Source organism: Fusarium odoratissimum (assembly GCF_000260195.1).
Source record: "Fusarium odoratissimum NRRL 54006 unplaced genomic scaffold supercont1.4, whole genome shotgun sequence".
Classification (NCBI taxonomy): domain Eukaryota; kingdom Fungi; phylum Ascomycota; class Sordariomycetes; order Hypocreales; family Nectriaceae; genus Fusarium; species Fusarium odoratissimum.
This window is the reverse complement of record NW_022158690.1, coordinates 1,672,314-1,695,631: the sequence shown is the minus strand read 5'-3', so window position 1 is coordinate 1,695,631 and position 23,318 is coordinate 1,672,314. Positions and strand designations below refer to the sequence as shown.

Genomic DNA, 23,318 nt, shown 5'->3' with positions numbered 1-23,318 from the left:
CCGCAGGCAGGTACATTCAAGGACTAGGTACATCTTCGATTTTGGGTCCTGACTTTCAAGGCATGGAATTCAACACCAGACCATACATCATCACGATATCAATATCGGCTGTTAGTCGATCTAAATCATCGCTGTTGCTCGTTTCAAATCCTCGGCTCTGCGGTCCCGTTCAAGGGCCAATTTCCCTCTGGTCGGGTCGGGTTGTTTGGCTGGAGTCAAAATCAACATTGGCGCTCCACACATCGTGTCAGACTGAGGTCATTGTTGGAGGAGGCTCAAAAGCCCGGCCAGTCAAGCCCAGCTCAACGCAACCTAAAGCAGAGCAACGCTACGCTGCTGAGGCGCAACACGGAGTAGGGCAGTCAAGCCGCCGTTCAGAGGCTCACCAGCCCCCTTGCAACAGCATGAATCCTTGGGGCACAGGCACTTTTGCTTACTGCTCCCTCTGTGGTTCACTTGTTAGTAGTCTTGCGCATGTGGCTCCATGTGGCCTATAAAGTCAAATCTCTGGCATACAGATCGAGTCATCGCCTACGTATGCTGCATGAAAGAGGTACCACGTTTTGATATCAAAGTCCAAGTCAACGTCTGTGGCGATTGATTGGTAGCCCTGCTCCTTGACCAACGCTGGGCACATGGTTAGCCATGTGCCGAAGCGAGAGATTGAAGTGCTGTACACGCGAGTACACCCAATTCTAGGCGCGGAGACGGGTACTGTACGCGTATTGACGGGCGTTGAACGATTGAAGCTTCTACCATCCCCTGTCATGGAATTGTTCTTTTTCTATGACTATCGAAACTTGAATACGGTAGCGACGGGCAGCGGCTCCGACTGCTGTCAATGACTCCTCAAGCTCAGTGACCTGCTCGTCAATCATCCCAAGATTGTTTAGTCTTGGCCGGATCGCTAGCCGAAGCTGTCCTCTTTTTTTCTGTCTGCTTACTGGTTCAAAGTACGCTTGGGAACCACCAGTTTGTGTCAAAGCTCTTTGACATTTCCTTTTCTCCCTTTTTGATCCCCTCGTGATCATGATTTGAGAGGGTCTTACAACCTGGGACAAACGAGAATGCAAATATATGCCAAGAGGACAGAAAGGAGCCGACAAAGACACAATAATAAACAGTGAAGACGAGACAATCTTTGATGGTTGCTCGGTTGAGCGTGGGCACCAAGCTTGTTTATTAGGCCAAAGTCAAAGTTTTTTCTTGAACAAAGTTGAAGCAGAAAAGACCCAACCCCAACCCAGACTATGGACTTTTTTACCACTTTGCCCCTCTTCTCTTTCATTCTGACAGTTTGACCGGATACGGTCTTGGTTGCCAAGTTCGTATCGTGATCGTTGATTGCTCGATCGCCCTCGTCTAAAAGAGAACTTGGTCGAATTTGACAAAACTTTGCTTTTACCACAGTGTCATGGAATGGCTACCAAGGAGGGGTATGGCGTCTTATTGCATCGTCATTCTGAGATGGCTGCTCATCATCAAGCAATTGTGTTGCGACCAACCAGACTGATAGCACATGTCTATCGGACCATTTCGTCCACATTAATTCATCTCGTTTTCATCTCGTTGTCAGACAGCTTTGTTAGTCAGGAACAGAGAATTTGCCTATCGCCCCTTCGGATTGCTCTGGCATGGTCGAGAAATTGGATTTGCGCCGGCGCGTCTCATTCTGATTGACCAGCTTGAAAGTAAAGGTGTGTAGCTCAGACCTCTCGGATCCAGCGGCGCGCATCTCTATCTCTCTTCTTTTGCACCGGCTCTCCCTTACGACAAAACCGTTGATCGCCATGAGTATTTCATGCATTGAAGCATGGAAGATTGGTTTGTGTTGCAAGCCTAGTTCTTGAGTTACACAAGGATCAAGTGCCGAAGTCATCAATCATCATCAACGATAATCGCAATCGCAATCGCAATCACAATCACAAGCATGATGATTTATGATGATGGTATTTATGGCGTCTTTCTCCACTCTGAATGGCTAGCCGTTAGTTCTGGTTTAAGAGTGTTATTGGCCGCTGTTGTTGGTCCATTGCGGCGCACTACCGTACTCCGAATCAACGAGGAGTCCAGCAGAGCACTTTGAGGCAAGCGGTGTCGCGTTTATTCTGTCGACCTTGATGGACTCGGCGCTAGAAAAGCCAGAAAAGGGGTGCCGTAAGAGGAAGTGAAAGAAAACGGTGTGAGCCACACACTATCCATGATCCATGGCATCCATATGATGGCCGAGCCCCGAATCCCGCCCACAAGCACAAAGCCTCAATCCGACCTTCAAAGGAACAGTCCAAGCCCACTACCGAGCGCTAATTGCAAGCTGGGACGCTAAAGTTACAACACAACGGTTCCCGAATTCCACGTATTCAAGGCTTCAGAGTAAATCTTTTATAAGATTAAGCTTCTGATTTGAGGAAGTTATGATGAGATAATGAAGCCTATCGCGTAATTGCCAAACCTATGATGCTCTATACGACACGCTTGGATTCCAGGGATTGTCTAATTCGCAAGGGGGAATGAGGATGGACGAGAGGAGAGCTTAGAGGAGGATTGAGCCAGGATCCATCGTCATCTTCCAACGTTCCGGTTCCCCATGTAGGAGATGGCCTTCTCACATAGGCATGGATGCTCTGACGATTTCCAAGAGTTTCGTTTGAATCAAGCTCACACCGCTCTGAGCACCTATTTTCAATGCAATGCAGTTCCCTTTGCATCTCGCCCTTTCTTTTTCTTGGCTGGCTAGTCCATAGGTGATGGAAGACAGGGTAAGCTAACCAAAGATAAGCCAGCATCCAGTCCAGCCTATCCGATATAACTTGACTTATCCCTGGCACGTTGACGATGACCCTGTGGTAGGACTAGCTTGGCCTATGCTATGTTTCTGAGTCTAGCTTTTTGTCGCTGGGTTTTCCCGTGTAACCGTCTTGTCCTTCAACTGGCATGACTATGACTCTTCCCCCTCTTTCTTCTTGCCCTGTCATGTCTACCAATTGCTTGGGTGACTTGGCCCGTTCGCCCTGTTCTTAGCACCGAGGCATAGTGTGTACACGGGAAGTGAGTAATCAAGTAGGTGAACAGACAGGTGAGGAGGGAGGTTCACCGTATCTGTCTGTGTGTATAATGATTATATTGGTCTGGAAGGCACAACGTGGTATGTCGGTCAATCTCAGTTCGAGACATTGTCCTTTAACGACATTAATTTCTGGTCATGTGCACAGATGATGTATCAGAATAAGTTAGACCTCGGAACATTTCATCAGATTTGAGGTTGAGTTGAATGTGTTGCATTAGACCAGTGTCTCCCTGCAAACTCAACTTTGTCTCCCTTGTATCGATCAAGTCTTGAGCCTTGGGTAACACCTCTCAACCACCTAAACTTGGACTCTGTGTCTGGCTGCATAAGGAGGACATGCTCACTCACTCACACTCTCACACACACCATCAGGGCCTAACCATTCGCCTCCCCCTTGACCATTGACCATGGAAAACCCCACTCTATCAAGTTACAGTGGATGAAAATCACACACCCCTCCCCCCGGTCACCTCCCCAGTATCCACCCCGGTCTGTCTGTCATCCACAGTAAAAATTGAAAGGTCAAGGGAAAAAATAATTAAAAAAAAGGGCTGTAGGGGGAGATGGAAGGGTACGTGCCCCAGTCCAAGGTTCCCAGCGTTGGGAAATCCCTGGTCTCTGTATGTACAATACAAGCCCCAGTATCGTTGGATGCTGGTCCCATCAAATCAATCAATCAATCACTTACTCTGGTCATCCTCATCACCCTGCCTGTCTCTACCCAGACTCCACTCCTGAGTTGCACTTTGGAGATTGACAGCGGATCAATATGAGGAGAGGTGTAGATAGAGTACATAACATAATGTCTGTCTGTTACAGAGACAAGCACGGGCACACAGGCACAGGTACGGGTCGTGACTGAGACCTTAGTGGGCTGTTAGGACTAGGCTTAGTGAAGCTCACACAGACGCTTTCGACTCGGTCAACGCAGGCCAGCAGGCAGCGCCGTACAGCGCAGCGGAGGAGGCCCTAGGTACCTACAGGCTACAACGCAGCACAGACTTTAGTACTGACACTGACACTGCCAGAAGATCAGCTCGTGTCAAGTGTCAAGTAGAGATGCTCCAAATAAAGAAAAAACAGTCTTGGCTGGTCACCCCTCCGCCATAATTTCCCGGCCCCAGCCCAAGAAGACACCCCCAAGTCAGTCAGAGAGAGAGAGAGAGAGCCCAACCATAACAGCAACCGCCCAGGCTCTGGCTCTGGCTCAGCGCACCGCCGCCGCATACAAGACTCTTCCGCTGCCCGCGTCCAAGCACCAGCAGCTTCCATTCAGTCTCTTCTATTCTGTGATCTAGCTTTCTTGACGTTAGCTCTCTTTTTTCTACAAAGTCTCAAGTCTCGCCCGCTCCAACGCGCGCCAAAAGAGGACGCCTCCATACTTTGAAGCTTCTGCCCTCCCTTGCCCAGTTCGCTCTACCAACTGTACCAAGAGGAGATTGCCCTATTTTTTTTCTCTATCTTTTTTAACCTTCTGGTTCCCAGGCTATCATACAGCCACCGCCCCAAGCTACCACCTACCTTCCAGTACTCAGTTACCTTTTTTTACCACAGGCTACTTATTACTACTTGGACTCCCCCCCTTTTCCATCTCAACTATCTTTTCTACCCCTCCCGCTCCACCACCAACTTTCCCATTGACAACCTAACTCACCTCTTTGCCTTTCTCACTTCTTGTCTGTCATAACAATCTACTTTCTTCAAAGAAACCCTTTGACACTCTACTCGAGAGAGACGATTCTTCCACTCCGTCAGCGTTACTCAGACTGCTCCATCACACGCTCGATAACCAAGCGCTGCTCAATTGCAAATCGCCGATCAATTTGCGACAGCTGAAATTCCGAACTTTGTCGCGTTCCCTTGACGTTGGGTGACTCAGCCAGTTCGACCTCGATCTTCGGACTCCCTTCTTGGACCTGTTACTCGAAGAGCCTGCGGCTTCTCGGAATTGTTATCGTTTTCCAATCGAAATTGCGCCTGATCGAGATCTCCTCTGAAAAAGACCCATTGAACTTTCGGCAGTTTCGGGTTTTATCACATCGACACAAGGAAACCCACCAAGCGCAGGACGTTGTTGGTGTTGACACGCATCGAAGGAGGTGTTTGTAGCTTAAGCTACCCCAACCTGACCGACCTGTGGTTCTCGACGGACTCCTTCATTCTATTCAATCACCTGGACCAGTGGTTCTGCGCTGTGCTGCAGCTCTGTGCCTGTCGAAGACGAACGCCCTGTTTTGCTTGATCCAGCGACCCCAAGGCGGCCCTAAAGGAGCCACCTGCATATCCCGCCCTCTGCCAGCTCACCACGCTGCTGCGAACTTGGCACATCATCACGCCTCGGATCGGCCTTGCCAGGACCTACCCAGTCACCCGCGTGTTGCTCAGCATCACTACCCTCGCGTGGTCCACTCAGCAACACCACAGGCTTCTTGCGTCCCTGCATCTGCATTCATTACGTGCGGTCGACACTGCCCTGGCTCTTCTGGCATCCTACCTGACACTGGCTGCACCCCAGAGTGACAGCTGCTCCACGAGGGATCGGCTTCCGCAGCCTCTTCCCCGCAATTCGTGTCTCTTATCGTTACCCCCAGGCCAGACGTCCCACCATGGCTCCCCATTCTGACTGAGCTTTTATATACGTCGATGCAACCTTCGAATGCGACCTGTCTCGCCCTCATAGTGTAATCACAAGTCTCAGCACGACCATGTCTTTCAGCTTTGATTCAGACTCAAAATCCACATTAACAACTCACAACCTATCCGAAATGTCCTCATTAACACGCTATCAACTAGGTCAGGTCCAGACAGCCTTTCCTTCACAAACACAACCAGTCCCCATTCCCATGTCAACTATCAGTGCTTCGTCAGGAGCTTCAAACTCACAAGAAGGCTCACCACTCATGTCTCCCGACACTGCTGTTCTGACTACATACTCCTCCGTCCAGCCCTCGCCTGAGCCCATGCGAGGTAGGGAGGAGGAGGTATTCCCTTCAAGCTTCCAGTTGCCCGAATCTGTGCTGTCCCGGAAGACAAGCACAAACTCTCTTGGATACAATGCCATGTCGGAAGTCGCCAACAACAACAAAGGAGGTCTCATTCGCCGATTCTCAAACCGAGCCCAACGATTTGCAGGTAGAAGACGACCATCCTCTGGTGCCCCTGCCAGTCGTGACGGAAGTGTTGGACCCAGCATTCTCAGACGCCGAAGTGACAGCAACGCTACAGCCCCTCAGGAGAACAGCGCCTTGACGGATACCGATGAGGAGCCTGAGATCATCCCCGACGACTGCATCTCCATGGTTGGACTTGATGGCGCTACCAACACCTCATCCGCCAACAGCACTCACGGATCCATCAGCGCAAGTGCTGGAGCTATGGCTGGCCCGGTGCTTCCGGATGAGCTTCGCAATGGATGCCCAGTGAGAAAGGTTTCAAAGAAGAGCCGACCTAAGAGAATCAATCTTGTATACGAGACCGAATCCAACAAGCTTTCTTGGGATGCCACCCGACCTCAAAAGTCTCTCCATGTCGATGAGATTAGGGAGATTCGAACAGGCTCAGATATCCAACAGTACATCATCGACTATGGCCTTGGCGAGGAGGCGGCCAAGTACAGCGACAAGTGGTTCACTATTATCTACACAGTTCCCGAGAACTCGAAGACAAGATTTCTGCACATTGTTACAGACAACACTAAGAGCTTGTCACTTTGGACAGAATTCTTGGACGCCATGTTGAGATACCGTCAAGAACTTATGACATCGCTGATGGCATTCAACGACCGTGCTGTTGCCCAATATTGGCAAACAGAGATGGCCAAGGAGTTTGGCGACCAGGTTCGAAGCCCCGAGCAAGAGGAGATGAACATTGCTGGAGTGAAACGTGTGTGCCAAAATCTTCACATTTACAGTTCACAAGCGACCCTGGAAGTCAACTTTCACTTGTCTGATTCGCGACGACGACAAAAACTAAACTTTAGGGAGTTCAAGGACTTTGTTCGACGTATGAAGCAAAGGACCGACGTTCAACGAATTATCCGTGGCTTTGCCGCCAACCCTGAGTTCGGTCTTACCTCGACAGAGTTTCTTACCTTTCTCCGCGACGTCCAGGGCGAGGATGTTGATTCTAACCGCGTTGCCTGGGAGAAGCTGTTCTCTCGGTTTTGCCGTCAGTACCGCAATGACGAGGTCGATCTTCAAGAAAACGCCGAGATTATGTCCGAAGCCGCCTTTGTTGGTTTCTTGACGTCAGAGCATAACGATGTGATTCAACCCGAGCCTCAAAACATTGTCCTGGACCGCCCTATGAACGAGTATTTCATTTCAAGCTCACACAACACCTACCTCCTCGGTCGTCAGGTTGCTGGTCAGTCTAGCGTCGAGGGCTACATCTCAGCTCTTGTCCGGGGATGCCGATGTGTTGAGGTCGATTGCTGGGACGGCTACAACGGTCAGCCCGAAGTTAACCATGGCCGCACTATGACCACTTCAATCAGCTTCAAGGAAGTTATGACCACCATCAACAAATACGCTTTTGTTAAGTCCAAGTACCCTCTTTGGATTTCACTCGAGGTCCACTGCAGCCCGGCTCAACAGGCGACAATGACGGAGATCATCAAGGAATGCTTCGGTTCACGATTGGTCACGGAGACTTTGGAGGCGTTCCCCGATAAGCTTCCTACCCCCTCTGAGCTTATGGAGCGTGTCCTCATCAAGGTCAAGAAGCCTCAGATTAAGGAAGAACCTGTTTCCGTTGGTAATGACTTCCGTGGTCGACGAAGGGGCAACAGCCTCAACTCGCCTATGATGCGACCCTCGGCTCCTGATGGTACTCCTTTGATGCCCTCTCAGTCCCTTCCCCAGAGCCCTATGTTGACACCCAGCCACTCCTCGCGAAGATTGGTCAGCAAGACCCGTGTCAACACTATCACCGAGGGCCGTGTTCAGGATATGATGAGCAGCAGCACTAGCGACAACGAGAGCGCAGGTGAACAGCCAGCCAAGAAGGCCCCCAACAAGACTGTCAAGGTCCTTGGTGAACTGGGTGTCTACTGCGCTGGTGTCAAGTTCTCTGGCTTTGACACAGTGGACGCGAAGCAGTACAACCACATCTTCTCCTTCATGGAGTCTAGCTTTGCCAAGCACTCCCGCGCTAAAGATCAGAAGATGGCACTTGATATCCACAACATGCGTTACATGATGCGCGTCTACCCCGACCGAACCCGCATCACCTCCAACAACTTCGACCCCCTCATCTACTGGCGACGTGGTGTCCAGATGGCCGCTCTCAACTGGCAGACATTCGACCTCGGAATGCAGCTCAACCGTGCCATGTTCGATGGCAAGGATGCTTCTGGCTACGTCTTGAAGCCCGCCGAGCTCCGGGACATTCAAGTTCTCCCCTACAACTCCGACATTGCCGAGGGCAAGAAGGAGCGCAGTGTAGTCTCATTCAGCATTGATGTCATCTCTGCCCAACAGCTTATGCGACCTGCCAACCTCCCCGCCAACAAGTCTATGGACCCCTACGTGGAGATCGAGATCTTCCACGCCAACGACAAGCGCGACAAGAAGGAGGCTGATTCTAACTTGGTCATGGAGCACGACTCGCCCCTCAAAGTCCAGACTGAGGTGATCCGCGAGAACGGCTTCAACCCCATGTTCGACAAGCAGTTCAAGTTCAAGGTTACCACCAAGCACCCTGACCTGATCTTCGTTCGCTGGTCGGTCAAGCTCTCCAACGATGGCGAGAGCTACAATGAGCGCCCTGCCGTCGCTACTTACACCGCCAAACTCACCAACCTCAAGCAGGGTTACCGCACCCTGCCTCTCCTCAACCATGCTGGCGACCAGTACCTTTTCTCTAAGCTCTTCTGCAAGATTAAGGTCGACTCGGTCCAGAAGATGTTGATTGATGCTCCTCGCCGCACCCAAGACGGAAACAAGCTCAACCGTCTTGGTGGCAAGGTCTTCAGCCGAATCAACACCAGCCCTAAAAGTACTATTGAAAAGTCTAGCTCCGAGAAGACGAGCTTTGACAGCTATTGATTACCAACTGAGCCACATCTATCTCATCTGTACGAACACTTTTTTCAACCTTCTTGGATATAATTTTTTTTCACCATTCACTTCTCGATCGATCGATACTGAGCCTGACGAAGCTGGATCTGGACGCTGCTTAAGTCTGATATCGATAAGGATCTTGGGCAAAGGATATCCGAAGCCATCCTATGATGTTAGTCACATCTTTATTCCATGATCCCAGGAGGATCCTGGCGCGACACGCGATGGGACTGAAGGGATCTGTGACTTGATGGATGGAACCTGCGCCATTACTGTTTACTTTGTTTCTTTTCTTTTCGTTTCATTTTATTCAAGGCAGGGTTGAAGCGTTTGAATAACCCTTTTAACAGTACCCTCTGGTACACGACGATTTCCTTAAAAATACGGCGCATGAAAAAAACAGTTAAAGATGGACAAATACCCCCTTTAGCGTGGACGGTGTTGGTCATTATTGGGATTCTATGTTTATATTATTTTTATTATCGTGGCATTGAACGCTGCTCCGATGGATCAAAGGAACAGGACGGGAATGAAAAGGAGTCTGCATACACCACGCTTGGCCGTGATTTGGGAGCGTCAGGGAAACTTGCATTGCACTGGGGAATACCGGAATTCACGTATTATAGATCGGCACAAGGCAGGGGAGCCAAACACTTGGGAAATATCTCTTTTCTGCTGAAAGCACTTTCACTTTACTTGGCCCACAATATCTCTCTCATCTTTTGACTCTCTTGTTGATTCTCCTACACTCTGATGTCATCAATGTCACCTAGCACGGAGGATGAGATGATAGGAAGAAGGTTATTGCACGGGCGTAAGGGAGAATGGAATGGCTGGTGGAGAAGATGGAGATATTCCTTACTTTTGAGGCCTCTGAGATGGGACAATGGATCGACATAGGGAAATCATGATATACACATACCGGTGGCTCACGCTACAACAAACAAAACAAACAAACTACTGGACCACCCCCTCAATCTCGGGATAGGCGATATATTCCTTCACCCTTTCGTGGAAGAGGCCTTCTTGGCCTTGACCCAAGGGCGAAGAGGGGAATAATGAGGAATGAACTATTTTACAAACACATGAATCTCTGATAAAGTCTGTGACTCGTATTCTCGTATTATTACCCCTGTTCCTTAACAAAATAGCCATAAACTAATCTCCACAAGTTCAACCTCCTAATCCGAGCGTCGAAACCGCCTCGTTCTTATTTTACGGTTCTCACTAAAAGGCGCTCGTTCCATATTCGTCTCGTCTTCCCCGCAGGGTCCCCCCCTCTCCAATGCTGATCTCCACGATCGTCGCTGGGGGGTGTGCGCCCGTTGAGAAGAGGACATCGTATGGAATGAGAATGAGGCTATTCTGAGTTTCTGGAAGAGGGGGGTTGGATAGTGGAGTTGAAGATGTCATTCCAGCTCGACGTTGTAACTTGTAAGCTTTGTCAGCGTTCAAGTCAACCCCGCTTGGATATGGACATGCCGTAGTAGCTTCATCTCAAAGCGTAGCATTTGTAACGTTCCTTTATGAATATCGTCTGAGAGTCATGATGAGCAACATAAACCCCCTTGTGCTGGAAAAGATACCTCAGGCCGATACTTGTCTCTCAGCTCTTGAACTCGCTAGGGATGCTTTGCCTATCCCTATCTTGAATCATTCTCTTCGAGTCTATCTTCTAGCTCGGTATATCGCCGAGAAAGAAGCCTCTCCCTTCAAGTCTGAAGATCAGAGTCCACTTCTCTTTGTAGCAGCTATTCATCATGATATTGGAGCGAGCCACCTCTGCAATGGCGAGCAACGCTTTGAGATCTGCTCTGCCGACTGCGCAAAGGCGCATCTCGCCAAAAGCGGCTATTCTGAAGCTGCGTCACATCAACTCTGGACTGCCATCGCAGTACATACGTCACCAGGCATAGCAGAGCGAATAGACCCCTTGTCCCGTCTCATACGCCTCGGCGTGCTGTCTGACTTTGGATCGAAAGATTACAGGACAAGTCTAGGTGTTGACGAATACTACACCGAGATCGAAAAGCTTCTGCCGAGATTAGATGCAGAGAAATGTCTAGGTGACGCAGTTGTCAGTCAAGCCAAGGAGATACCACATGTGGATAGTCTCACTTGGCCAAATGACGCCAAGTTCCCTGCTGCGAGCTGGCCTGGGATACTCCTACGGGCACATGCCGAGAACCCAGGGCATGACGGCGTCAATCCAGCTTTCTGAAACACGCCAAAGGTCTCGGTTGACAGGCGATATCATTGTCGTAGGGAGTGAGATTGGCGGTGTAACCCTTTTTTGAAAGTAACATAGTGATGATCAAGGGGTGTTGGTGTTGTAGATCTCATAAACGTGGACGATCTCAACTCGGCAGTTTTAGACTAATCACACGAGTCACGCTTGGCAAAAGAGTAGATCTATAGTAGATATACACCCGTGGATCCATAGGAAGGGTAGAAGTTAAATAATATTGGATATCAGATCATACACCATCGACTAAAACTCCGCCAAAACGTATCGGATAAAAAGTAATCTGTACCAAGAAGAAGAAGAATAATAATATGATGATCGAGCTTGAAAATAAAAGAATAGAACACAAAACTCCTCATCTCATGACAAGAAACGTTAAACGTCGAGGAACCTCATTCATTTCATTCGCTTTCGAAAACACAACCCTCCAGGTATCTAATCCACGCCTTCGTCTTGGAACTTTGGTGTCCCTGAACGGCTGAGATTGCTTGGTGTTCTGCTGAGGGGACTGCTCTGTGAGCTTCCCTTTCGAAGCATGCCGCTCGCTCCACCGCGGCCCCAGTTGCCGTTGGTGACGACTTCAAGGGCGCGAGCCTCAGCGTCGTCACGACGTTGAGCTTCTGATGTGAAGCTAGGACTCAACTTGCCGTTTTCTGGCTCTGGGTTATTTGTGTCGATGAAGCCATCGTCGTCATCACTGTCCAAGTCTGCAAGCTCGTCGTCTACTGTTCGACCTCGGGGGCTGAGTCGGCTCATAGGCACATTTTGTGTTGCATCGGCATAAAGGTTAGGATCGCGGCCCAGAACTCGATCAGCCTTACTCATCGTCTTGGGTCCTGCAAGCTTTGGTCCTGGAGTGAAATGCCGTCCTGCACCTGTAGGTCGTTCGGGAACATCAGGAATATCATCTGGGGATCCCCAACCAGCGTTAACCTCACGAGCTCGTTGTTGCTCTCGCTCAGCTTTAAGTCGGTCCCGCGCCTCAAGCCATTTGCTGCTAGCTTCCCATGTCCAGCCATCTCCTGTTGTGTTGGAGACAGGGAAGAACCAAAGGGCGGGGGTAGGTCCGAATAGATGCAATAAGTTGCGTTTCCAGCCGAGGTCGAAGACATTGGGGAGCTTCTCAGAGTCCTGTTCGTCGAGATACTCCTCATATCGCCTTTGTCGTTGTTCTCGTTCTCGCTGAGCGTATGAAAGCTGAACAGGGTGAGAACCGTCAGGGGGATACGACCGTCGCTCTTCGCCCTCTTCAGGTCGAGTGATACCTGGCAGAGCATTTGTGTGAAAGTCGACGAATTGGCGAGCAGCTTCCGGTACATTGTTGGCGGGATTGTGAGCAGAGTTGTAGGTCTTGCGCAAGGGTGACAGGTATCGTGTCTTTTCGAGACACTCGATCGTAGTTTGCCCACAACGAGCCAGATGAATATGCCATCCTGTAAAAGCACCCACAACGAGACCAATAATTCCGCTGATGACGCTCAACATGATAAAGTTGACGGGCAAGAATGTATCGATGTACTCCTGATCATCCAGCGCCTCGTACCAAACCCATGATCCGCTGACCGCAAATGACCAGAAGCAGAAAACAGTCGTATAAATAAGGAACAGGAGGAATGCCTTGTGGTTGCGCAGGCCGATGCACGTTGCTAACCAGGGGCAGTGGTGATCCATCTTCAGAACACATCGTCGACATGTCGAGCAGTGGTGCGCACGATCAGGCTTACGAGCCTGGCACTTCTTGCAGAATCGAAATTCGCCGTTACTCTTGACTGTAAAGGATGTGCCCTGCGGCGTATTTTGTGTAGGAAGGAGTCCATAACCCATATCGTTCGTTGTCGAGCCGGGGGGTGTAAAGACAGCGGTAGTGTAGCACCAGTTGAGCATAATGTAAAGTACAACACCTATTATCGAAGAACCGGTGCCTGCAAAGTTGTTAGATGGAAACATCAGCATCACCGCAGTCCAGACTTACCTATCCAACTGCTCTTCCTGCTGGCATTACCGATACAGACCACCACCCAAACCGCCCATGATGTCAACCCGTAAACGAAAGCCAGTGGAAAGTATGTCGCAAAAGTACAACAGCAACGCTCAATCTTGCGCGCCCATCTCCGAGCTGTCGCCATTGCGCCCGCTTGTATGTTGTCTCTGTAACCTCGAAGCCAGTCCAAACACTATCTCCCTGATCGCTCGTGCAATAAATATTCAGATATCTATTCGAATCGTCTCGTCATAGCGTTGTTCCAGCGTAGCGAACACAGGGGTATCGTTTAGTCGATCTTGAAGAAGCCGTTATTCGATGGCGGAATCCGGGGAAAGGCCAGAGGAGAAGATAGCAGCAGGCTTTGCTGCAAACGCTCAATATCGCAGGTGTCTTTGACGCAAAATACACAAAATTATTAGATGATGCAAGCAAAGTTGAACTGGTGAAATATCCTGAAATTAATTACGGGAGTGTTGTCTACTCTCACTGTATCGTATTGGATTAGAGTGAAGCTTAGGTCATCAGGGGCCAATGGGTTCCACATTTAGCTCCGCTCCGGTTCTAAATTTACAACTCCGCCTCTTGAACGCGTAAACCCAACGTGCATCCGCTGCGGCTGCTGTAAGTTGAATCAATGCAATGCTACATAATCTTATAGAGGGAGAAATGCTCGTATATGACTGTATTTGCTCACGATAGATCAGTTGAATTAACGACTTCACGGCAATGAATGAATACTTGGGCATCGTCAATCATTCAGCTACTATCTAAGCTCAGGTACATTGCCCAGCAGTCTCCTAAGTTCACATCTCAAAACTTGCCAATCTCAAATTCATTCTCCGCAACAATCATTCCGCAAATCTACCAATGAATCTGCATTCCCGTGTAAGGGTCTCCTCCATTGACCTTGGGGTTCTCCTTCTGCTCAACGAGGTCTGAGCCAGGGCTAGGGCCTTTGCCAAACGTCTTTGACGTCTCATAGCGAACGGTGCCATCTGCGTGTCTATCCTTGACGTTAACCATGCTAGCGAGAAGCTGGTCCATGTAGGAATTGTACTGCTCCGTGTCTCGGATCTTGCACTTGTTGCTGTTGGACTCAACATGCTGGGTGATCGAAGCAAGAGACCCAAACGTGTTGAGACAGTAGGGGCAGCGGTACCTGCTCGCAGAGTGAGCCTCGGAGGTGAGGTGTGCGATGAAACCCTTCGCTGTCTTGAAGGCCTTGCCGCATCTCCCCATGCGACAATTAAATTTCTGAGTGTACTCGGAGTAAAACCGGGCCACGTTGAAGTCGGGATGCTTGGGGTCGAGATCGCTCATGAGGTCGAAGGTAGCTCTGGCGCTCGGAGCAGTGACTTGCTTGAGCTGCTCTAGAGTAGGGCGCTGAGCTGCAGGAGCATCTGGGAACAGGTTCTTACCTTTGTTCCAGCTGTTTTCTTTCTTTTCCTTGGTGGGCTGGAGTGTGGTAGAACTAGATTCGCCAAGGCTGGGGAACTGACTCTGCTCGATAGTAAAGGGAGCAGGAATGCTTCCAGTTGATTCCCAGGTAGCATCAGGAAGACCCCTATTCGCATTTTCGGGCATGTAGCCTCCATAGTTGTTCTTGAGAGGCTCTTTAGTCAAAGCTGTAAGGGCTTGGGAGAATTCCATCTTCTCCTCACGCATGGTCTCAATCATGTTGGTATTGAGAATGAGACACTCTTTCTCGACGTGAGATACGAGTCCGCCAACTCGAACGAAAGGGCCTTTTCCACATCCTGTGCAATAAAGGTTTTGTTCCTGAGGGTGATCCTGCAGAGGAGTTAGCAGGGCAATACAGGAGAAGAAGAGATGAAACTAGCCTGCTGGATGTGGGTGACTTTGGCGGATTCGGTGTGAAAGTCACGACTGCAGAACTGGCAGTGTATATGCTTAGCCTTGCCTTGAGCGCTCATCTTTTCTTTGTGACCGTGAAGCTGCTGCCACGTGCTGAAGATTCTCTTGCACGGATCACACCAGAACCTGTCGCTGGTGAGGGTGCCAGACCCCGTTTTATATTCGGAGATCACGATGGCTGTCGCACCATTGGATTGGTGTTTGACGGCTGCCATCTTCTGTTTGGAGTGAAGGGTGAAGGGAGAAGAGAGAAGATTGGTGTTTGTCGGCAATAATGCGGATGGATGCGGAGGTGAAAACGGAAAGATGCAGGAAGGAGGGTGAAATCGAAATTTATATGCAAGTGAAAACACAGGCAACAAGTGAACAAGAACACAGTGAGTCACTGTCACTGTGAAGTACGGCAAACGTGCAGAATAAGAATGTTAACGGGCTCGCAAAGAGGTGTGAGGAAACAATAAGTTTGAGGGGACAATAAGTTTGAGATAAATAAGAAAAGATCAAACCAACGAAGACCCACGGGAGGAACAATAGCCGCAGAGCAAAATGGCAGAGAATGATTATTTAAGTATCCTGATTGCTGGCAATTCACTTCACTTTCAGCATGATTCTGATACTCGTTTTACTTCTATAATGGTGCTGCCGACGGTTACTAACGCAAAGTTGGACTTCACATCGTTTTCTCGCAAAGAGTTTGAAAGCCAAGCACTGCTCAAACATGGGGTTTGTTAGCAACATTTGCCCACGGAAGCAGGGGAGAAGACAATAGAATGGAATTAGTACCATAGGGGCAAAATGCGAGAGTTCTGAGCAACAAACTGTAATGGAGGTTTGGAAACGTGCCCAATGCACAATTGCGGCAGGGAATTGTTTGGTGACTGCGTTTCCCCTTTGCTTCCTTACAGCTGACTGCACACTGCCATGTCCCTTGCTTCTTGGTACTGTGATCTGGTTCCCGATTTGGCAACTCATCCATACATCATCTCTCTATCTATATCCTCGTCCCTTACAGCTGTGATGTCACCATCTTCATCATCTCCTGAATCATCGTCATCCGAATCCTCATTTCCGGATCCCATCTCTTCCAATATCCTAGCCTCTTCTTCCCCTCGCTCGACCGCCCGTGTCTCTTCAGCTGGTGCCCGCTTCGGTCCTGCGTTGGGGTCTCTAACACGCACGCTGTAACCCTTATGCTTGTTCTTCTTTGTCGGTTGCCGTCCACGAAGTTGCGTAAGCTCCTCGTCTGTGAGACGTAGATTAGGCAGAGGGAGATGGAATGTTGCTTGATTGGATCGTATAGGAGTTTCGTCTCCTGCTTGTAGCGTCATTGCGAAATCTTCTCGTGTAAGGTGCCGGTCAAATTGGATTGCGACCAGTTTTGTCTTCATGATGGCCTTGACTTTTGCCCACAGACCTCCGTGATACCATCCGCTGCTTGGGTCCCATTCGGGACGGATAGCAGCATTCTCAAGAAGCTCTTTGAGTAGTGGGTCGGTAATATCGCATACTTGCCACACTTTACCATCAGTGTGAAAGGTGTCGCCGTCAAAAACGTGGCTTTCCGAGAGCTCCTCCAGAAATTCCTTCAATGGGCCCATCTGGACCTTGCGTAGCGATTTCCACGTCTGACCGCGTTGGGCACGCTTCTGCTTAGGAAGCTTAAACATGAGAGTTTGATAGGTTCGATACTTCGGATCGGTCCGTGGATCGATACCATAGGGAACCACACCATCCCTCCATGGCCCTCCCTTGAACTGATAGGCTGCGTAGTTGAGATACTTTTTGAGCTCGTTCCAGTTCTTGAGTTTGCCTCCAAGGTGATTGAGTAGAGACCGCCGTGTCCACACTGGCCGCTCTTCAAAGGCCGCTTCGAGTTCAGCCATGATTTCCACCATTCTAGGATCGGTCATATCGGGTTCAAGTTGAGGTCCAGCTGGTGCAGGGTCTTCTGCGCCAATGAAGTAACCGACTTGCTTCACAGCTGTAGTGTTGACTGTACCGCCATCTTCAGTGGCACGTACGTAAGGGTTTTGCGAGTATTGGTAGTTGAAAGGGAGGCTCATGTGCGTAAACATCGGTGGTGGTAGAATATCGACATTTGGTCCTTTGTCAGTTCCAGGTTGGAACTTGAACTCCTTAATCTTGTCGACTGCAAGCTGTTAGTATCCTGAACAGATTTTGGACCAAAAAGCTTACCATCTCCAGGGAGCACCTTGTCCACGTATTGTTGCGCAAATGACGATTTGGACATATCCCAGTGAAAGTCCGCAAGCCCCCGAAATCGATGTGTGTTCCGAATAACACCAACTGCTTCAACCTGGTACTTGTCGACATTGTCTGCCATTGTTCGGCGCAATACTTTGGGGTCGTCCAATCTGGCATAAGATGAGACTCTGTCATTTTCTTGTGGTTGATCCTCAGCGTCGTTGATTTCAACATCTCCTTCCCATGGTCCATCAGTACCACGCTTGCGCTTACGCCCTGTTCGTTTTGGAACAGTGATTTTCAGCACGACATTATGACTGCGGGCATTGTGTGACATGATGGGTTTGCAGAACGGCATCTCTGGTGTCAGATAGAGGGGAATCGAGTTTCTCCCTGCATCCATGACCTGAATTCCTATTAGTCGAAGTAGAAGACTGAACTGTTATGAGTTCTTACATGCTGGAGATTTGGTACTCGGCCGAACGCCTTGATGGTACGGTCGATGTTTTCAACCACAGCAGGAATCTCAACAGCACCAATAGCGCGAGAAGGAACTGTATATCTGGGAGCTGAATCTGGATGAACCGAATCATTGGCTCTTTCACCATTGTCATTCTCTAGTTGAGTATCATCCAGGCTTTCATAGCCGTTTTCATCGGACGAAATCTCCATCTTTGCTTGCCAACTGTTATTGTAGTCGTGACATCAAAACGAAAGGCCCAATTTATGAGAAAAAGAATATTGTTGTATCTTCATGTAAGTTCTGTTGTCGCCCTGTAAACACTCTAGGTTGAAAAAACAACACTGACAAGCTCCAGATCCACACCGGAGCTAACTTTTATGGGAGGAAGACGGCGACACAACAGACCCAAGAATAATGGCCAATTGGAACTCGCTGATGAGTCGAAGTCTGTGCTGATGCTGCCCAAATTAACGGAGGGGAAAAGTCGATGCCGCTGTTGCATTGGATACGCGATGATGATGATTTGACGTGATTCTCACCAGGTGCCCTTGACATTGATTTCGTTGTGGCTGGGGATGGGGCTTCACGCACTGTCTTTCTGACCTGAAAACACTGGCAGAGGACAGTGTCATTCTAGTTAACTTCTGTGGCTGTTTCTGGTCTGTGCTTACGACCCGGCTTATCAAACTCCAATGAATATTGGTTTTGAAAGGGTATCGGTATCACGAAGAGAAACAACGAGACAAGAAAAGACTCCCGATTGAAACATCTGCTTGACTCACGGCTGATATGATCTGAAAACACACTTTGGCGTTCCCATCTTAGCTATGGAATGTTCTAAGCTGTATCCTTTCTCTCACCTGAATTTGCACCTGCATGCCTCCAACAGCACAACAAAACTGGCTTACAATCAGTCAATTACTAGAAATAGAGAGTATCACTGACGTGCTCAAGTCTAAAGCACATGTTAACGTTCGTCTGATATCCTTTCTTCTAGAATGGACTTTCGAGATTCTGTTTATCTGCGGCTGAACATTCCCATGTTAAATGCCCGGCCTCTTACACAGCCTACCTGTAATTTCGGCCGCGTGACTGGTTCAACTCACACCTAGTGGCACTCCAACTGACTCCCTTGACGCCCACTTCTTGGCAGATCGGTATTTGATGTCCTTTCAGTTGAACTTAGAAATAACTATAAACAACATAAAGTGATACGAATAATAGCTAAAAGATAGCCAATATCAAACGCATTAAAGCCAATGTACCTTAAATTATAGCAAGCATTGATCCAAGCCTCTCCCTAATTACCAGCTCCTACCAAGCATTGGGGTCCATTCAGGAGGGGCACATCCCCCTAATGTGCCTCTGCAGCGCCTCTAGTGGTTTCACCGCCCGTTCCTAGTCATCCCAACCAGGGTCAATCCAATTGAGCTCACCAGTGCATGCCTAGGGGATCTGTTAGCGATAGCACAGCATCTGCACACTGTCACTAACAGCTGGTGATCTACGTGAACACCATGACCCGAACCTGACCTCCCTCTCCAATAATCGAAGCGCGTTCCCTCCAACTGGAGCTTCCACCCCCCCGCAAAGCACAATACCTACTCTTCGCCGGCGCCCAACGACAATCACCTCCCGTCCGCTACCTACGACAACTTTCCGATTTCCTCATCGACGACAACGAGGCTCGAGTCTGAAGCCGCCGTGAGCATCTCGACCACGCCGCGTCCTTGACATTTCTTCTTCTTCGTTCCACTTCCAGTTCTACTTTGCTCCTCACGACCTTTGATCTTACTACGTTTTCTCCTCCCTAAGACAAGACAGCAGCACCAGGAAGCATCAGCAGAGACCAACCCGGCCGAGCCCCCGTTCCAGTTTCCCACCCTCCTGCGCAAGTACCAGCCAGCGCCTCAGTCAGTACCAGCGCCCAGCACTCGCACTGCACAGCACCGCACTTGATTGCACCTCATCTCGACGCACTGTCGCCCAACACCTACCAAAGATCTTCAGCTCTGGCTGGTTCAGTGCTTCATCGTTCTTCTCCTGCATGGGATCAATCGTCGCTTTTCGTTTCCCGAGTAGTCTTTTTACACCAGCTGCCCCGGCCTCATCAGCTTAGAAGCTCTCGCATTCGCGGTCTTTCGTCCGGCTCTCGACAGCACCACAACGCTCTCGCCAGGCTGGCCCCTCTCCTCTTACCTTGAAACCGACCCCTAACAACGATTATCGACATCGCTCATCGCTACGACGCCTCGATTCATTGATATTGTTGCTTGCGCAGCTGTTATCACACCCTCGACGTCCCTTTGCCCCTGACGTCGTTGCCCCGGTGCCCCACTGCCTCATACAGTTGAGCAGCGGGCGTCTTAAACCGCCCCTCCACACGACACGCTGTTGTCCGACAAGATGAAGCGCTTCAGTCAGAGAGTTGTATGTCACTGTTGCCTTATTATCTACTAGTTTTGCTCGTGCTAATATCATCCAGCTCTCGCGTGGGAAAGATCCAAATAAGTCTTCTAAGAAGAACAAGGATTCCAAGGATGGTACCGCGTCTCCTTCATCACGGGATTCCAATCAGTCACCCGTGCTCACGCCCTCATCCTCCACGTCGACCTTGAACGATCCCAGAAACAAGCCACTGCCACAGAACAATGCTGGACACGGAGGTGAACACGGCAGTGGCTCACAGCCCTCCAATCTGTCCAATGTAACTCAGGCCGGTAGCACCCCTGATCGCTTTGCAACTGGAGGCGCTTCGAGCCCCAACGGTGGAAGTGCCAACTCGAGACTTCCGCCAACTGTTGTCATCAGCCCAACACCAGGTGTAAGTTATACTTCTCGCTACCATTCAGTCTCGAACTTTCGACTAATCACAATTACCACAGCATATCCCTCCCCCCGGAGCCGCCGAGACGATGCCACACGATTTGGCCCCTCCTAAAGCAGGACAAAAGTCGCTCTTGATCCATCGAGGAATAGATAACCGCGATGCGATTCCCGAGGGACTCAGAACCCCAAAGAGACAGCATTCTTCACGATTCGACATCTCCGCCCACCGCGAGCTTGAGAAGTTGCCTGGATTCCACGAGGTCCCCCCTAACCGACGACAAGAACTCTTCATGCAAAAGATTGATCAGTGCAACGTCATTTTCGACTTCAACGATGCGAGTGGTGACATGAAGTCCAAGGAGATCAAGAGGCTAGCTTTGCACGAGCTACTGGATTATGTCGCCAACAACCGACAAGTCATCACGGAACCCATGTACCCCAAGGTTGTCGACATGTTTGCCAAGAACTTGTTCCGTCCGATCCCTCCTCCAATGAACCCTCAAGGCGAAGCTTTCGATCCCGAAGAGGACGAGCCCGTTCTTGAGGTCGCTTGGCCGCATATCCAGGTCGTTTATGAGTTCTTCCTTCGCTTCATTGAGAGTCAGGATTTCAACACCAACATCGCCAAGGCCTACATTGACCACAGCTTTGTCCTCCAGCTTCTTGAGCTTTTTGACTCAGAGGACCCCCGTGAGCGAGACTTCTTGAAGACCACCCTCCATCGCATTTACGGAAAATTCCTTAACCTACGATCCTTTATTCGACGATCCATCAACAATGTCTTCTTCCAATTCACCTACGAAACCGAGCGATTCAACGGTATTGCCGAGTTGCTCGAGATTCTTGGCTCTATTATCAACGGGTTTGCTCTCCCTCTGAAGGAGGAGCACAAGATCTTCTTGACCCGAGTGCTATTGCCGCTGCACAAGCCCAAGAGTCTGAGCATGTACCACCCTCAGCTTGCCTACTGTATTGTGCAATTCTTGGAGAAGGATGCTTCTCTTACAGAAGATGTAAGTTAAACTTGTTGTTTCTTAGACGTCATACTAATCATCACAGGTGGTTCTGGGATTACTCCGTTACTGGCCCAAGGTCAACAGCACAAAGGAGGTCATGTTCCTCAACGAAGTCGAAGATATCTTTGAGGTCATGGATCCTGCAGAGTTTGCGAAGGTTCAAGAACCTCTGTTCCACCAGCTTGCCAAGTCTGTCGCCAGCCCTCACTTCCAGGTTGCCGAGCGAGCCCTGTACTTCTGGAACAACGAGTACTTCTGCAATCTGGTCAGCGACAATGTTGAAATCATTCTGCCCATTATGTTTGCTCCTCTCTACGAGAATTCAAAGGGCCACTGGAACAGGTATGTGACGTTGAACGCTCTGAAGGACCAAGTCTAACTGTTACAGAACGATCCACGGCATGGTTTACAATGCTATGAAGCTGTTCATGGAGATTAACCCACAGTTATTTGATGACTGCTCGCACGACTATACAGAACAGCAGAACAGCGCAGCAGCACGTGAAGCTCTTCGAGAGCGTAAATGGGCAGCTTTAAGCGAGAAGGCCAACCAACAGAGGGAAAGCAATGGCAACGGAACCGCCGATGCCCCATCAGCACAAAACCATGTCAATCCCATGCCTCGTGTAGACGAAGTCGACCCAGTCACCGAGGATAATTCGAAGCGCCTCGATTCGCTTAAGTTGCAAGACGGCCGACCCAATCTTCACGAGCGACAGAACTCTGTAGGATCTACTCGAAGTCGGTAATCCAAGTTAGCAGCTATCCAACATTGTTCAACGCATCGAACTTGGATAAGAAAGGGACGAATCCCCTTTCCGAAGTCGAATACAGAGGGACACTGGTGGATTCGGATAACGATCATTGCTGCATAGTCGTGTTTGGCGGTGGTATTATGATTATGAGAAGGGATTGGTTTTTCGCGGTTCAATAATGGACTAAAGAACACGCGTACTCGACATACAGTCACTTTTACTGGGATTGGGACTGGCCAGTGTGAGCACCGTCGCTATATTTCGCCTTTTGACTCTTCAACCTTCTTTCTTGGTTTGCGCCTCAGCTAGACCACATTCAGGGGGGATTGTTCTGGGGAGGACAAAAGCGTGCAGATATTACAATGCTACTGAGTTCTCTCTCTGGCTCTCGAGATGACAAGAAAAGAACGCGTGTTTTTATACTATATTGCCTGTCGTGGCATGATGGGAACCGAGCATTAAAAAAACATGGATGTCTACGCTTCTCGTGTAACTCTTTGGGGCGAATACTCAACTTTGTCTGTTCTTTTCTTCTTCTTTACTTCTTCTTCTGGCTGTCTCACTTTTTTCACCCTCCCGCGACATGGAACCGGGCGCATGGAGGAGCTGTAGGTTCTTCGCTGGTCCCGGGTTTGAGTTGTGTTTTTGTGCTTTTGCTGTGTGTAAAGAGGGAAGAGGGATTGAGGGTCTGCTTGGTTTTATGTAGACGATGAATGAGCAAGACTAAAATAAAAGTCATTACTATTACGACGTCGGTAAATCATGGATCAGGTTGTGTGTGAAAGATGTGAATCAAATTCAGAGATCTATTATTGAC

At 49.5% G+C, this 23,318-nt stretch overlaps 7 protein-coding genes across 7 annotated transcripts; 3 read left to right on the top strand and 4 right to left on the bottom strand.

The window, feature by feature from the left end:
* Positions 1-4,824: 4,824 nt before the first annotated feature.
* On the bottom strand, positions 4,825-5,510 carry FOIG_03760 (uncharacterized protein; the record flags this gene model as incomplete). The annotated part of the gene is made up of 2 exons (XM_031201766.1): positions 4,825-4,983; positions 5,430-5,510. The coding sequence occupies 2 exons, from the start codon at positions 5,508-5,510 to the stop codon at positions 4,825-4,827; spliced, it is 240 nt and encodes a 79-aa protein (XP_031069290.1).
* A 262-nt stretch (positions 5,511-5,772) lies between these two features.
* Positions 5,773-9,114, top strand: FOIG_03759 (phosphatidylinositol phospholipase C, gamma-1; the record flags this gene model as incomplete). Its single annotated transcript, XM_031201765.1, has 1 exon — positions 5,773-9,114. The coding sequence occupies one exon, from the start codon at positions 5,773-5,775 to the stop codon at positions 9,112-9,114; it is 3,342 nt and encodes a 1,113-aa protein (XP_031069289.1).
* Positions 9,115-10,494: 1,380 nt separating this feature from the next.
* On the bottom strand, positions 10,495-13,837 carry FOIG_03757 (palmitoyltransferase PFA3). Its single transcript, XM_031201763.1, has 3 exons — positions 13,347-13,837; positions 10,612-13,296; positions 10,495-10,560 (listed from the first exon to the last, which is right to left on the bottom strand). Exons 1-2 carry the CDS (start codon positions 13,498-13,500, stop codon positions 11,810-11,812), a joined length of 1,641 nt encoding a protein of 546 aa, XP_031069287.1. The 5' UTR covers positions 13,501-13,837; the 3' UTR covers positions 10,495-10,560; positions 10,612-11,809.
* FOIG_03758 (uncharacterized protein) lies at positions 10,679-11,350 on the top strand (the record flags this gene model as incomplete). Its single annotated transcript, XM_031201764.1, has 1 exon — positions 10,679-11,350. The coding sequence occupies one exon, from the start codon at positions 10,679-10,681 to the stop codon at positions 11,348-11,350; it is 672 nt and encodes a 223-aa protein (XP_031069288.1).
* Positions 13,838-14,131: 294 nt separating the features above from the next.
* Positions 14,132-15,448, bottom strand: FOIG_03756 (uncharacterized protein; the record flags this gene model as incomplete). The annotated part of the gene is made up of 2 exons (XM_031201762.1): positions 14,132-15,149; positions 15,176-15,448. The coding sequence occupies 2 exons, from the start codon at positions 15,446-15,448 to the stop codon at positions 14,220-14,222; spliced, it is 1,203 nt and encodes a 400-aa protein (XP_031069286.1). The 3' UTR covers positions 14,132-14,219.
* A 491-nt stretch (positions 15,449-15,939) lies between these two features.
* On the bottom strand, positions 15,940-18,413 carry FOIG_03755 (uncharacterized protein). The gene is made up of 3 exons (XM_031201761.1): positions 17,895-18,413; positions 17,430-17,844; positions 15,940-17,382 (listed from the first exon to the last, which is right to left on the bottom strand). The coding sequence occupies exons 1-3, from the start codon at positions 18,108-18,110 to the stop codon at positions 16,202-16,204; spliced, it is 1,812 nt and encodes a 603-aa protein (XP_031069285.1). The 5' UTR covers positions 18,111-18,413; the 3' UTR covers positions 15,940-16,201.
* Positions 18,414-19,319: 906 nt separating this feature from the next.
* FOIG_03754 (uncharacterized protein) lies at positions 19,320-23,305 on the top strand. The gene is made up of 5 exons (XM_031201760.1): positions 19,320-20,331; positions 20,387-20,725; positions 20,787-21,743; positions 21,790-22,088; positions 22,135-23,305. Exons 1-5 carry the CDS (start codon positions 20,308-20,310, stop codon positions 22,493-22,495), a joined length of 1,980 nt encoding a protein of 659 aa, XP_031069284.1. The 5' UTR covers positions 19,320-20,307; the 3' UTR covers positions 22,496-23,305.
* Positions 23,306-23,318: the final 13 nt, after the last annotated feature.